The 14,787-nt window shown below is 40.2% G+C and overlaps 1 protein-coding gene and 1 long non-coding RNA gene across 2 annotated transcripts in view; one reads left to right on the forward strand and one right to left on the reverse strand.

The window, feature by feature from the left end:
* Nucleotides 1-992, reverse strand: part of LOC123575536 (uncharacterized) — a 34,211-nt gene extending 33,219 nt beyond the window's left edge. The window contains exon 1 of the long non-coding RNA XR_006700814.3: nt 928-992. This is a non-coding gene — a long non-coding RNA (uncharacterized lncRNA). The remainder of the gene's footprint in view (nt 1-927) is intronic.
* Nucleotides 993-10,923: 9,931 nt separating this feature from the next.
* Nucleotides 10,924-11,803, forward strand: LOC102123730 (small ribosomal subunit protein eS1-like). The gene has a single exon (XM_045399772.2). It carries the CDS (start codon nt 10,946-10,948, stop codon nt 11,738-11,740), a length of 795 nt encoding a protein of 264 aa, XP_045255707.2. The 5' UTR covers nt 10,924-10,945; the 3' UTR covers nt 11,741-11,803.
* The last annotated feature ends 2,984 nt before the right edge of the window (nt 11,804-14,787 follow it).

Consider the following 14,787-nt stretch of genomic DNA (forward strand, 5'->3'; position numbering starts at 1 on the left):
TTGACCATCAGGTAAGATTTTATAGACTTTTTTTAACCTTTTATAATTTTTCTTAAAGAGCAGGTTGATGTTTTAAGAAAAACCTGTTGCATTTTTACTTGAATGTCCAGTTCACAGAAAAACTGGATGATACCTTTTTAACTTTAGCTAATATGTTTACACACAGATTTTTTTTTCCAATTAACGTTTTAAAACTTGCTTAAACTTTTAAAACAATAATTTTTTTAACCTTTTAATGTAGGTAAAAATCCACATTCTTATGCCTCATTTTAATCTTTTACTAAAGGTATATTTTACCTTTTTTTATACACCTTACACATAAATTGTTTTTTTAATAGTATTCAGGAGGCCTTATTACTTTTAAATTATATAACATTTTTGCATAAAAATTTTTTATCACTCTTTGTCTTTTACAAATTTTACAGACAACTTTTTTTTTGACATGTCTCAACTTTTTGACTCATTACAAACTTTTTTTTTTTTTTAAATAACCAGTTAATTTACTTCAGGACCAGAATTTACCATATAACATTCTTTTTATATAAATTCTGCCTCCCCCTCCTTTTTTTTTCTTTTTTTAAAAAATTTTTCAACATACTTCCTAATGGGATGGGCTTATTTGCGCCTGACCCATGTTTTCTCAAGACAAAATACCACACTCACACCACACACACTCACCACAAAACAAAGAATGGGTAAAGAGGGCACACACACTTTTATCGTTTATACCAAACCAAAATCAGAATACCACGAAATTCAAAATCCGAGTACTAAGAAATTTAAGCCAAGTCAAAACCAAAACCAAAGTATCCAGCAATTCAAGTCAAGTCAAAACCAGAACAAAAGTGCCAATCCAGGCACACTGTGGGTGATCAGGCCATGCTTCCACTCAGATGGAGTGGGGCAAGTTCCATAGACTAGTCTTACCAAGTTTCAGATGTCCGGACTCCAAGTGCCAGTTCCTTCCCAGTGTTCAGCCACTGTGTTAATCCTCCATGGGGGCCTGCTACGTGCTGCTGTGTTGAGGCGTTCCACCGGGACAATTGCCTACCCGGGAGCGATCTTTGGATCACATCACTCAGGCTGGCGGGAGTCCCCCGCAGGGATGCTCCACAGGGCAGGCCTAAGCCGCCTAAGGGGCTGCCTCAGCCATCTGTCAGTTACCTCGCTTCCTGGTCAGGGAACCAAGAAATGTAGCAGGACGAGCCGCAGACAAAACCTCTCAGACACTGAGTTGTAGAAGGAAGGGCTTCATTCAGCTGGGAGCATCGGCAAGCTACTGCCTTAAAATCTGAGCTCCCCAAGTGCATAATTTCTGTCCCTTTTAAGGGCTCACAACACTAAAGATTACACATGAAAGGGTTGTGATTGATTTGAGCAAGCAGGGGGTATGTGACAGGGGCTGCATGCACTGGTGGTCAGAGTGAAACACAACAGGGCAGGGAGTTTCACAATGTTCTTCTATACAACGTCAGGAACAGCGGTTTCTAAGTCATGAGTTGATTTTTAACTACTGGGTTTAGGCCAGGCTTCCGGGCCTGGCACCGGGCTGCTTGTCTTTGGTTTTACTTCACTATTTTTTCTTAAAACAGGTACTGAGTATAAAACAATATAAAACAATATGAGAGGGTCTCTCTCTTTCCTCACCCTCACCCCTTCTGGTTTCTAGAAGAGCACAAGTAGAGCTGGCCTGTCCCTCTTGAGTCATAACAGGGACCAGAGAACCTTTTGTTAAGCTTGTCCACTGTAGGTGTCCCATTCATGCCTTGGTACTGTGTCCACTTCTCCTTTCAGGATCTCGGGTGCTCTTGGACATGGATCTTTCTTGGCCTGATGTCCTTGAACCCCGCTTCCCCAAAAGCTTGTAAAGCTCTTTTGATGAGAATCAAGGGTCAGCAAGCTAGCTCAAGAGTATAACTGGAGCAAGGAGGCTGCGTGAGGATGGGAGCAGGCTATCAAAGGCAAAAGCCATGCCATTTGAAATGTAGCCATCTGGATGCCATAGCACCTGCATCCTTTTAAAATATATATTTTAGGCTGGGCGCAGTGGCTCACACCTGTAATCTCAGCACTTTGGGAGGGCAAGGTGGGTGGATCACAAAGTCAAGAGATCAAGACCATCCTGGCCAACAAGGTGAAACCCCATCTCTACTAAAAATGCAAAAATTAGCTGGGCGTGGTGGTGCACGCCTGTAGTCCCAGCTACTCAGGAGGCTGAGGCAGGAGAATTGCTTGAACCTGGGAGGCGGAGGTTGCAGTGAGCCAAGATCATGCCACTACACTCCAGCCTGGTGACAGAGCGAGACTCCATCTCAAAAAAAAAAAAATATATATATATATATATATGTGTGTGTGTGTGTGTGTGTGTGTGTGTGTGTGTGTGTGTATATAAAATATTTTGGGCTGGGATCAGTGGCTCATGCCTCTAATCTCAATGCTTTGGAAGCTAAAGTGGGAGAATCACTTGAGGCCAGGAGTTCAAGACCAGCCTGGGCAACATAGCCAGACCCACATTTCTAAAATAATTTTTTTTTTAATTAGCTGGATGTAGTGGCATGTGCCTGTCATGCTGATACTTGTGAGGCTGAGGCAAGAGGATCACTTGAGCCCAGGAGTTTGAGGCCACAGTGACCTAGGATCACACCACTGCACTCCAGCTTGGGTGACAGAGCAAGACCTCATCTCGAAAAATATATAAATAAACACAAAAATAAATAATAACAATTTTATTGATGTATAGTTTTATGCATAAAATAGATATATTTTAAGTGTAGAGTTCTATACTTTTGATAAATGTATCCAAATTGCCAATACTCCAAAGAAGAGCTAGGACACTTCCACCTCAGGAGTTTCCACCTGTCCTTCCCAGCTCCCCCACGCCATCCCAGAGACGATCATTGTTCTGATTTCTGTTCTCCACACCCTTTGTCTACCCAGGTAGACTCTAATGGTGGAAAGCTTGCATCCCATGCCCTCACATCATGGAACTAGCCCTCCACTCTCCCCCTCCTCTGCCAGGCCCACGTTGATACAGCTCTGATGAGTGGAGGATTCTTTGTCTGGAGTCGAATTAGATAAAACTACATGGACACACTGGAGTGGTTTTAAGAAGTGGAGAATTCAATAGGCAAAAAAGAAGCGGAAAGAAAGAAAGAAGAAGCTTCCTTGTACAGAGACAGAGGGAGGAGATTTCCAAAGCTGAGAGAAGGAACCCCAAGTGTGGTGGATACCAGCCAGGTATATGCAGAGGCTGGAGGAGGCAGAGTCTGATTTGCATAGGGCTTAGGGGATTGGTTTGACCAGGCAGGTCATTCATGTAGCCCTTGAAAAAGCTGGCCCTCCCACTATAGCCATTTAATATGCAAATACAGGAGCCATGATGTTCTACCCACATGGGGATATGTGGGGGCGGCCATGTTGCCAGGAACATGTGGGTCAAAGTCAAGAAGGCAGGGAATCACCATGTTTGGGTGGACCCAGTTTCTAATGCCGGCATTTGAATAGCAAAGGTTACTGACCTGACTTTAAGAGCTGCTTTAAGAACGAAAACTTCCCAAGGATCCCCTTTCCTGTCTATCTGCCTAAAATAATTTCTTAATATAACTCCTACAACAGCGTTTCCTTGAATACACCTATTGTGGGGGCAGAGTGTATAGCTAAGGTGAGAAAGGAGGAGGAGAAGAAACTCAGAGATGAGGATGGTAGCTAATGTGCCATCGATCTGCCTCAGGCAGGCATTAAGCTGGATTCCGAGTAACAAGGATGGGAGAGGAATCTTGCTGGATTATGGAGTGATTTGTGCAGAGGAGGAGAGAAGAAGTAGGAGAAAAATTTGCCCCTAAGACAGGAGACAGCCTGGCTTCAGAGAAAGGCTCTGGGATTGACAGCCCTGGCATTGCAGACACACTCACTAGCTCTGTCATCTTGGGATGCTTCCAGCTTTTCTGTTGGTGAATTGAGATAATCATTTGGAACCTCTTAATTAGGGGTGTTATGAAGTTTAAATGGGATAATGCAAATAAAAAACCTATTGTAGGACCTGACATATAATAGGTATTTCATACATGATAGTAGCTGTATTACTGCTGCCAGGTAATCCCAGTTCTTAGTAAATGGTTTTCTTTTCTTTCTTTTTTTTTTTTTCAATTGAGACAGAGTCTCACTCTATTGCCCAGGCTGGAGTAGGGTGGCAAGATCTTGGCTCACTGCAATCTCTGCCTCCTGGGTTCAAGTGATTCTCCTGCATTAACCATAGTACAGTTCCATTTGGCCAATATAATGATGAATTATTCAGAAATTTACAAGTCCTGTTTTTAATTATGCAAAAAGTCATTATTAAAGAGTGTTTTTCTATAACTAGGAGCTGGGCTTCCTTTAAACTTTTATTGCCACTACAAGCTACCAGGTGAAAAAAAAGCAAAACCAAAATAAATGGACATAGTTCAAATCACAGCAACAACAACAAAAAACAATAAATAAAACTCCAAACCCAAGTTAAGCACTTAGTCACTTCATCATCAAATAAGACCAGGGATAGTGAATTCAGATGGATTGAGCCACTTTGGATAAAAAGTTGGCACTGACCAAGTCCCAGCCCAAAGTGCGGGCCAAACCAGACACAGCTGCTTGAACACACAGAATGTTTTCTAGATGTTGTTTTGATTTTATGTTCAAAATTCAGAGGGAGAAAAAAAGTTGAGCCCACTGTAGAGTGGGAGTCACCAGGTTACATGCCGCCAGACACGGTGAAGACGACACATGGACACTGAAACACACAGACAGAAAAGTAGCTCGGTGTGAGAGAGCCCAAGGAAGAAGTTCCCAAGTAAGAAACATCCTGGACAGGATGACCCCAGAGTTTCCTTCCAAATCTGGAAACCCCAGTTCTCTGTCTCAGCCCTCCCAGTCCTCAGGGAAGTCAGGCAAACACAGTGAGAGATGGAATGTCATATATGCCAGAAACATCTGTAAGAAAGAGGCACTTTTCATTTTTGATGAGGCAGAAGGTTACGAGGAAGGTTAGGGGACCTTTGTTTCTGGTTATGATGTAGAAAGTCAAAAGAAGCTATCTGCCACTCTTGCCCAAAAAACCAAACCAAGAAGAATCAGTGGGACAGGAGAAATCTACTTTAGATGGCAGGGAGAAACCCTTCAAACTTATAAGAAAATTGTAATGGCTATGTGTGAGATAATGTGAAAAATTAGAATATCAAGGAGTTCTATCCACAGAGCAAATCTGTATCCACTTATCAACTTTTTAATGTAGGTTTTCACCAAGTTCATGGGTGCTTATGTTAAACGTTGGGACTAGATAGCTTAGAGAGATCCTCACAGAGTATGAGGGGTCTTTCCAAAGTGCAAGGCAGCTGATGTCTAAAGGTGGAGGAGAGACCAGGAGAGAAGAGAGAAAAGCATCTCAGGCACTATGGGATTTTAATGACCAAAGATTAGGGGAGGGGCAGGCACACCTTGCTTTCAGATTTCAGAGGAACAGAAATTTGAGGACAGGTACAGAGAGCAAAGAGAGATCATCACGGATCTTTGCAGCCAAGGCAGAGGGAGATCGCCTATGGTTTGTTGGAAAAACTGGCAACTTTGTGTATAACATAAAGAAATCTGTGGACTCTCAAATTCTCACATTCTAGAACCTGCTGAAGGGGAAAAACTTACCTCTTTCTCAAAACATTTGAAACCAGTGGGAAACTGAATCAAACTAAAACTGAAACAAAGCTCAGACTCAGACTGACACCTATCAGATAGAGTTTAGTCCTCTAGTCTTGACACCTGACAAGGGCATGACACTTCTTAGGAGTATTATTTATTTCCCTTTATAGTGTCCTTTTATATAAAATATCTGTTAGGCAATACAATTTGTGGGAACTTTGAGATGAAAATAAATGTTACCCATAGTAAAGAGAAGAAAGAGTCAATAGAAACACACTTAGAGATAGTGTAGACAGGAATTTTAAAATAATAATAAATACGCTTAAAGGATGTAGTGGAAAAGGTAAACATTGTAGGAAAACAGAGAGTTTTAGTATAGAAATAGAAACTATGAAAAAGAAGTAAAAGAAATGCTAGTGAGATTTTGCTTCTGATCAAGATGGAGTAATCATGACTAGATTAACTCTTCTGTGTGAAACAAATGAAAAAAAATCAAACCATAGCAAACAATGATTTCTAAGACAATGGACATTAAACAACAAAGAGCAATGATGCCTCAGACACAGATAATAAAATTGATGAATCCTACAGGTGTTCCAGTTTATTGCCTTGTAACAGATTCCAGGCTGTGACACACAGAAAGAGACCCAGCTGCAGCCCAGAAGACTCCTGAGTTGAAGAGATGGAGTGGAAAGTTCTGGGATACCAACGTGGCTAGAGTGTGTAGGACAGAATACCAGAGAGGGAAATTGAATAAAGAAATAACTCTGGAGAGCTACAGAGAGTCTCCATTAAGTATTGAGAAGAATATTGGTCAGTGCATGTCTGTGTATTCTCCCAAGGCTTGGAGGAAAAAAAACACCCCAAAATATTAGAAGAAATAGTAGCTGGTGCTCATATAGGGATAAAAATTATGTTTTCCCCCAACAGCCTAGAGAAGAAAACCTTAGACATCACACTTGGTAGTGTACTTATATATTAATGAGCTTGGGCTATGATAACAAAATACCACAGACTGATTGGTTTAAACAACAGAAATGTATATTCTCACAGTTCTGGAGGCTGGAAAGTCCAAGATTCAGGTTCTGGCAGGGCTGAGTTTCTAATGAGGGCTCTTTTCTTGGCTTCTAGACAGGCACCTTCTTGCTGTGTCCTCATATGACACCAACCTCCGGTGTCTCTTCCTTTTTTATAAGCACAAGTTCTATTGGATCAGGGTTCTACTTTTATGACCTTATTTAACCTTAATCACTTCCTCAAATGCCCTATCTTCAGTACTGTAACATGAGTGTTAGCACTTTGCCATATGAATTTGGGGGAGACACAAGTCAGTCCATAGCAAACTGTAAGAGTCTTGTCTCAGAAGTGGGTAATAAGCAGGTCTGGTTCTGAGTAACAAAATTTAGAAGTGAGACCTGAAAAGTTCAAACTGTTTCTGAGTAACATAGTTGTATACTAGAAGTAAGATCAGGAATATTACAGAAGTACAAAAATGTACAGAACCCAATGAGGTAAAATTCATAGTTCTTGCAATGAAAAATTACCAGGCATGTACAAAAGCAGAAAAGTATAACACATAGTGAAGCGATAAATCAATCAATCAAAACTGACCAGAACAGATACAAGTGTTACAACTAGCAGAAAATGACATTAAAACAGTCATTTCATCTGTATTTCATAGATGAAAAATAAAGTAGAGGCATAGAAAGTATTAAAAAGACCTGAAATCAGCTTTTAGAGATGAAAACTACAATGTCTGTGATGAAAATATGTAGGGTGATATTAACAACGGATTAGATATGTCAGAAGAAAAGTTAGCAGGCTTGAGGACATGCCACTAGAAATCATCCAAAATGGAATACAAAGAGATAAAATAATTTAAAATTAACAGTGCACCAGTGAGTGGTAGGAAACTAGCAAGAAAACTAAGATAGTTGTAATTGTAGTCTATGAAGAGGAAGAGAAAATAAGGAACAGAAAAAATATTTTAAAAAATAATGTCAAAAAATTTCCAAGTTGGATAAAAGCTATAAACTCACAGAGCCAAGAAACTCAACAAACTCTAAGAACAAAAAAAACTTAAGGGAAACTACAAATAACATCCTAATTAAATTGCATAAAACCAAGGAAATCTGAAAAGCAGGCAGAAAAAAAAAAAGACAGAAGTTAGATACAGAGAACAATGGTAAGGATGACAGCAGATTTCTTGTCAGAAACAATGCAAGTGGGATGAAACTGGAGTGACACCTTTAATTTATAGAAAAGAAAAACAAAACAATCTAAAATTCTATATCCAGTGAGAAAAATCATTCAAATGTAACCGTAAAGACGTTTTCATACTTACAAAAACTAAAAGAATTTAGTTCTTTTAGTTATCACCTCCAGACTTACATTACAAGATATTAAAGATTACTATATATATAATACAGACCAAACAAAAATTATACCAGAGGGAAATATGTTCTACACAAAGGAATGAAAAATACTGGAAATGGTAAATACATAGGAAATATAAAATGTTTTTCTTTTTATTTAAATCTCATTAAAAGATACTGTACTGTTTAATGGAAATAATAAGATGAGATTTTTGACATATGGATGTAACATACATGACAATAGCATAAAGGCCAGTAGGGAAGGAAATAAAACACACTATTGTAAGGTATACTATACATGAAGTGATATAATATTGCTTGAAGGTATACTATGATAAGTTAGAGATGTATACCAACACCCTAAGGCAATCTTTAAAATAACAAGACATTTGTGATGGCATTTAGGGTGCACCGAGATAATTCAGGATAATCTCCTTATTTCAAGTTTCTTAACCTAATTGCATCTGCAAAGATCCTTTTTCCAAATAAGGTAATATTCCCAGGTTCCAGTCATGATGATGTGGACATATCTTTGGGGCCACCATTCAGCCCGTAACAGCAAGGTTCCCTCATTTGGAGAAAAATCTGCTTATGAACACAGATTTTGAGTTGCATTCATTTCTTTGTGGCTGTAAAATTGAAGGCTTTTATTTCTTGATGACTATTGAATAGAGGCTTTTATGACCTCCTAGAAGCTACCCACAGTTCCTGACCATCTGGGGTTCCCCAAAAGGGCCATTTTCTTCTTCTTCCTCCTCTCCTTCTTCTCCTTCTCCTCCACCTCCTCCTCCTCCTCCTCCTCCTCCTCCTCCTCCTCCTCCTTCTTCTTCTTCCTCTTCTTCTTCTTCTTCTTCCTCTTCTTCTTCTTCCTCTTCTTCTTCTTCTTTTTTCTTCTTTTTTTTGTTTTTGAGACAGAGTCTCACTTCTTCACCCAGGCTGGAGTGCAGTGGTACAATCTTGGCTCACTGCAACCTCTGCATCCTGGATTCAAGCAATTCTCATGCCTCAGCCTCCCAAGTAGCTAGGATTACAGGCACACACCACCATGCATGGCTAATTTTTGTATTTTTAGTAGAGGCAAGATTTCACCATGTTGGCCAGGCTGGTCTCAAAATCCTGACCTCAGGCGATCCACCCACCTCAGCCTCCCAAAGTGCTGGGATTACAGACATGAGCCACTGTGCCCTGCCCATTTTCTTCTTTAAAGCCAAACAGGTAATGAAAGACTCCAGCAAGACAAGTGTTAAACTCATATGGAAGGCAATCATACACATGCAATCACATATAGTGCCCAATCACCCATTGCCTTTGCCATGTTCAATTGGCTAGAAGCAAGTCCCACTTTCTACCTACCTTCAAGGGGCAGGAATTATGCAAGGGCATGGATACCAACTGGTGGTGGTTGTAGTCTGTCCTCTGGTCCTCAATGATCCATGTCTCTCCTACATGCAAAATACTTTTACCCCCCGACCAAGATCCCCAAGAATATAATCTAATAACAGCATTTGCTTCAAGACCAGAGTTTTATTATCTAAATCAGGCCAGGTGTGGGTGGGGCTCCATGGATGCAAAGTTCCTCTCAACTGATGAATCTGTAAATGAAGGAGACAAATTATCTTCCCCCAACATCCAAGATACAATTCTGAGAGGCGTATAGGAAATAAGCTACAGACATTTTTCTTTAAAAAGGGGGAAATGGAAGATAAAAAGGAATCATTGATCCATAATAATTGTAAAATATAACTGAGAAAATGTTCAGATTTCTTTAATTAAATTTCAAACTTTGGGAATAATTCTCCACGGCTCTAGAATCTGCTTCCTGGGATCTTAGTTCTACCATCTGAGTCATTTTTCCTTTTCTCAATGAAAGTCAGTCATGTTTTGAGTTATTTTATCCATCTGCTTCCTTCTAGTAGAATTGGAGTTACAAGGGTCTCTTTTCATTTGATCCTATCTCTGTCCCTCTTAGTCCAAGCTGGCAGTGTTTCTTCTGAAAGAATTTTCTCAAGAACTTTGTGGGCCTTCCATGAATTTCCCTGGGGTTTACTCCATTAGACACATCTTCACCCACAGATCTTTTTTTAGAAAAGTCCTTCTCTACCTTGGGCTTCTGCCGAGGTTGCTGAGGGACAATGCATTTCATTCTCCTAGCGGCCCTGTGGTTTGATTGAGAAGATCTGTGAGACACACCCTTAATCTTTTGAAAGGGCAATTTGTGTGGCAGAACCCTCTGGCCTTTTGCTCTTTCTGAGATTTTAGTAAAAGATCGTATAGTCATAGCCTTGGCTTTTTCTCATGTGTGTGGTTTTCTGAGAGTGCTTAGAAGCTGTCTCTCCGTTTTAGCACATTTTGCCATTTGGAAAGGCTGAGAATTTTCAAAATCAAGTCTTGTTTCCTATTAGTTCAATAGTTTTTTCCCTTCAATCTGTCTCTCTCTTTACACAATGTATTATGAGAGCAAGGATATGCAAAATGGTAACTTCAAGCACTTTGCTTGGAATTATCTTTAGATAACTAAGTTTATCATTTTCAAGTTCTACTTTTCATACATTTCAAGAGACAATTGTGCTATGCTTTCTGTCACTATCTAAGAAGGACCCCTCTTCCTCCAGTTTCCAATCACATGCTGCTCCCTTCGAAGACCTCACTGGCAGCATCCTCAATGCCCACATTTCTGTTAATGGCTTGTCCAAGGCAAGTCAGGTTTCATTCCAATGTTCTTCAAACATTTCTGGCCTCTGCCCATTGCCCAGTTCCAAAGCCACTTCCATTTTAGGTATTTATTATATCAGCACTCCACTTACAGTACAAAATCTGTATTATTTACCTTCTGCAGCATAACAATGTTGCCACAAACGTAGCAACTTAAAACACAACACAGCCCTTTCGGCTCTCTGATCAGCACCATGGCAGTTGGCAAGAACAAGCGCCTTACGAAAGGCAGCAAAAAGGGAGCCAAGAAGAAAGTGGTTGATCCATTTTCTAAGAAAGATTGGTATGATGTGAAAGCACCTGCTGTGTTCAATATAAGAAATATTGGAAAGACATTCGTCACCAGGACCCAAGGAACCAAAATTGCATCTGATGGTCTCAAGGGTCGTGTGTTTGAAGTGAGTCTTGCTGATTTGCAGAATGATGAAGTTGCATTTAGAAAATTCAAGCTGATTACTGAAGATGTTCAGGGCAAAAACTGCCTGACTAACTTCCATGGCATGGATCTTACCTGTGACAAAATGTGTTCCATGGTCAAAACGTGGCAGATAATGATTGAAGCTCATGTTGATGTCAAGACTACCGATGGTTGCTTGCTTCGTCTGTTCTGTGTTGGTTTTACTAAAAAATGGAACAATCAGATACGGAAGACCTCTTATGCTCAGCACCAACAGGTCCGCCAAATCCGGAAGAAGATGATGGAAATCATGACCCGAGAGGTGCAGACAAATGACTTGATAGAAGTGGTCAATAAATTGATTCCAGACAGCATTGGAAAAGACATAGAAAGGCCTTGCCAATCTATTTATCCTCTCCATGATGTCTTCGTTAGAAAAGTAAAAATGCTGAAGAAGCCCAAGTTTGAATTAGGAAAGCTCATGGAGCTTCATGGTGAAGGCAGTAGTTCTGGAAAAGCCACTGGGGACGAGAGAGGTGCTAAAGTTGAACGAGCTGATGGATATGAACCACCAGTCCAAGAATCTGTTTAAAGTTCAGACTTCAATTAGTGTCAAATAAAAAGTGCTATTTGTGAAAAAAAAAAAAAAATACAACACACAGTTATATTACAATTTCTGTGGGTCAGGAGTTTGGGTGTGGTTATTTGGTCCCTCTGCAATTAAAGGGTCAGTTAAGGCAAAGTTTTCATCTGGGGAAGAATACACTTCCAAAGTCATACATTCATTGGCAGAATTCAGTCCTCTGTGGCTACAGAACTGAGAAATTCTGTTTCTTTATGGCTGCTGGCTGGAGGTCAGCCTTAGCTTCTAGGGGCCAATTGTCATTCCTTGTCATGTGGGGAAGCAACATGGCCATTTGTTTCTTGAAAGGTAACAAGGAAGTGAGAAACTCCTGGACAAGTGCTACAATTTTATCTAGTATAATCACATAATCATATATGCCATCACTTTTGCTGTATTTTATTGGTTAGAAGTAAGTCACAGTTCATGCCTACAATCAAGAGGAAGGGATAATACACACATGTGACTACCAAGAGGCAGGAATCCTGGAGGCTGCCTTAAGGTATGTCTACCTCAATGACCGAGTGGGATTTACCTCCAGAATTCAAGGATGGTTTGACATTCAAAAATCCATCAATGTGACTCATTAAAAAACTATTAAATGTACAAGAAAAACCATAAGTTCATCTTCATAAATACAGATTTTAAAAAATGAAACCTCACTCTCCTTCCTAATAGAAACAGTCATCTGGGAATAGAAATGCATTTCTTTAATCTGATAAAAGACATCTGTGAAAAGCCTTCAGCTAACATTATGCTTAATGGTGAAAGAATGGTTTTTTTCTGAGTTTTAGCAGAGGGGGAGAGGGAGTGTGAGTAAGAAAGAGAGAGACAGGAGGAAACAGAAAGACAGAACAGTGCCTCTGAGATCCGTGACACAATATCAACAATCTTATATACAGTTATGCATTGTTTAACAACAGGAATATGTTCTGAGAAATGTGTCGTTAAGTGATTTTGTCATTGTGTAAACATAATAGAGTGTACTTACACAAACCTGGATGGTATCCCCTCCTACACACCTAAGTTACAAACCTGTACAGCATGTTACTGTAGACCTTATACACACTGTACACTTAAGCTATACAAATTTATAAAAATATACATATTTTTAAAATTATACTTACTGATTCAGCTCTGATGAATGGAGGAGCACCATGGTTCTTGTTTCTAGTTGAATTACATAAAATGACACAGACACACATGGAGTGGTTTTAAGGAGCTGAGAGTTTAATAGTCAAGAAAGGGCCGGGCGCGGTGGCTCAAGCCTGTAATCCCAGCACTTTGGGAGGCCGAGATGGGCGGATCACGAGGTCAGGAGATCGAGAGACGATCCCGGCTAACACGGTGAAACCCCGTCTCTACTAAAAAAATACAAAAAACTAGCCGGGCGAGGTGGCAGGCGCCTGTAGTCCCAGCTACTCGGGAGGCTGAGGCAGGAGAATGGTGTAAACCCGGGAGGTGGAGCTTGCAGTGAGCTGAGATCCGGCCACTGCACTCCAGCCTGGGTGACAGAGCAAGACTCCGTCTCAAAAAAAAAAAGTCAAGAAAGAAGGAAGACACTCCCTTGTACAGAGACAGAGGGAAAGGGGTTCCAAAGCCGAGAGAGGAGACCCCATAGGCCACTGATACCACCCAGGTATATGTAGAAGCTGGAGGAGGTGGTGTTTGATTTGCATAGGGCTCACAGGATTGGTTTGACCAGGCATGTCATTCATGTAGCCTGCAAAAACACTGGCTCTCCCACCCTAGCCTTTTAATTTGCAAATGCAGGGCACCATGATGTTCTACACACATGGGGTTATGTGGGGGCAGCCATGTTGCCAGGCACGTGTGGGGCAAGGGCAAGAAGGCCTTGGGAATTGCCATGTTTGGGTGGACCCAGTTTCTAATGGCTTGCATTTGCATATCAAATGTTGCCAGCCTGGCTCTAAGAGTCAGGGCTTTCCAACTAGGCAAGAAACGTTTCTGGAGCTGCTTTAAAAATGAAAAGTTTCCAAGGACCCCTTTACTCTCTATCTACCTAAAATAATTTGTTAATAACTCCTATCACATTACCTTCTGTAAATATTTCACTTTATAATATTTTTTTAAACGTATTAGTTCTTTGCCACAACATTTAGCTTAAAGCACAAACACATTGTACAGCTGTGTAAAGATATTCTTTCTTTATAACCTTATTCTATACACTTTTCTCTTTTTAACTTAATTTTTTGTTTGTCTGTTTTGTTAGAAACACACACACACATACATTAGCCTAGGCCTATACAGGGTCAGGATCATCAATATCACTGCCTTCTACCTTTACATCTTGTCCCACTGGAAAGTCTTCAGGGGCAATATCATGCATGGAGCTGTCATCTCCTATGCTGACAATGCTTTCTTCTAGAATATCCCCTGAAGAAGCTGCCTGAGGCTGTTTTACAGTTAAGTTTTTAAAATGTATTTTTTTTTAATTTAAGTAGAAGGAGTACACTTTAAAATAACAATAAAAATTATAGTGTAGTAAATACACAAGCCAGTAACATCATTTATTATCATTTTATCAAGTAGTATGCACTCTACGTAGTTGCATGTACTAAGACTGGCACTGCGGTAGGTCTGTTTACACCAGCATCCTCACAAACACATGAGTAATGCATTGTGCTATGATGTTACAATGACTACAGTGTCACCAGGTGATAGGAAATTTTCAGCTTTATTATAATCTTACGACCACTATCATATTTTGGTTGATCATTGACTAAAAAGTTATGTGGCACATGACTATACAAATTGGAATTCATAAAGGAAAAGACAGAGAGAATGGTGCGTAATAACTATTTGAAGAGATACAGCAGAAATGTTTGAAAACTGATAAAAGACATTGTATTAGTCCATTTTCATACTCCTATGAAGTGCCCAAGACTGTGTAATTCATGAAGAAAAAGAGCTTTAATGAACTCACTTTTCCATATGGCTGGGGAGGCCTCAAAATCATGGCAGAAGGCAAAAGAGGAGCAAAGGCATGCCTTACA

This window comes from Macaca fascicularis, chromosome 9 (genome assembly GCF_037993035.2).
Source record: "Macaca fascicularis isolate 582-1 chromosome 9, T2T-MFA8v1.1".
Lineage (NCBI taxonomy): Eukaryota > Metazoa > Chordata > Mammalia > Primates > Cercopithecidae > Macaca > Macaca fascicularis.

Coding starts and splice junctions, on each gene's coding strand:
- LOC102123730 (XM_045399772.2), top strand. CDS start 10,946: ATGGCAGTTGGCAAGAACAAGCGCCTTACGAAAGGCAGCAAAAAGGGA.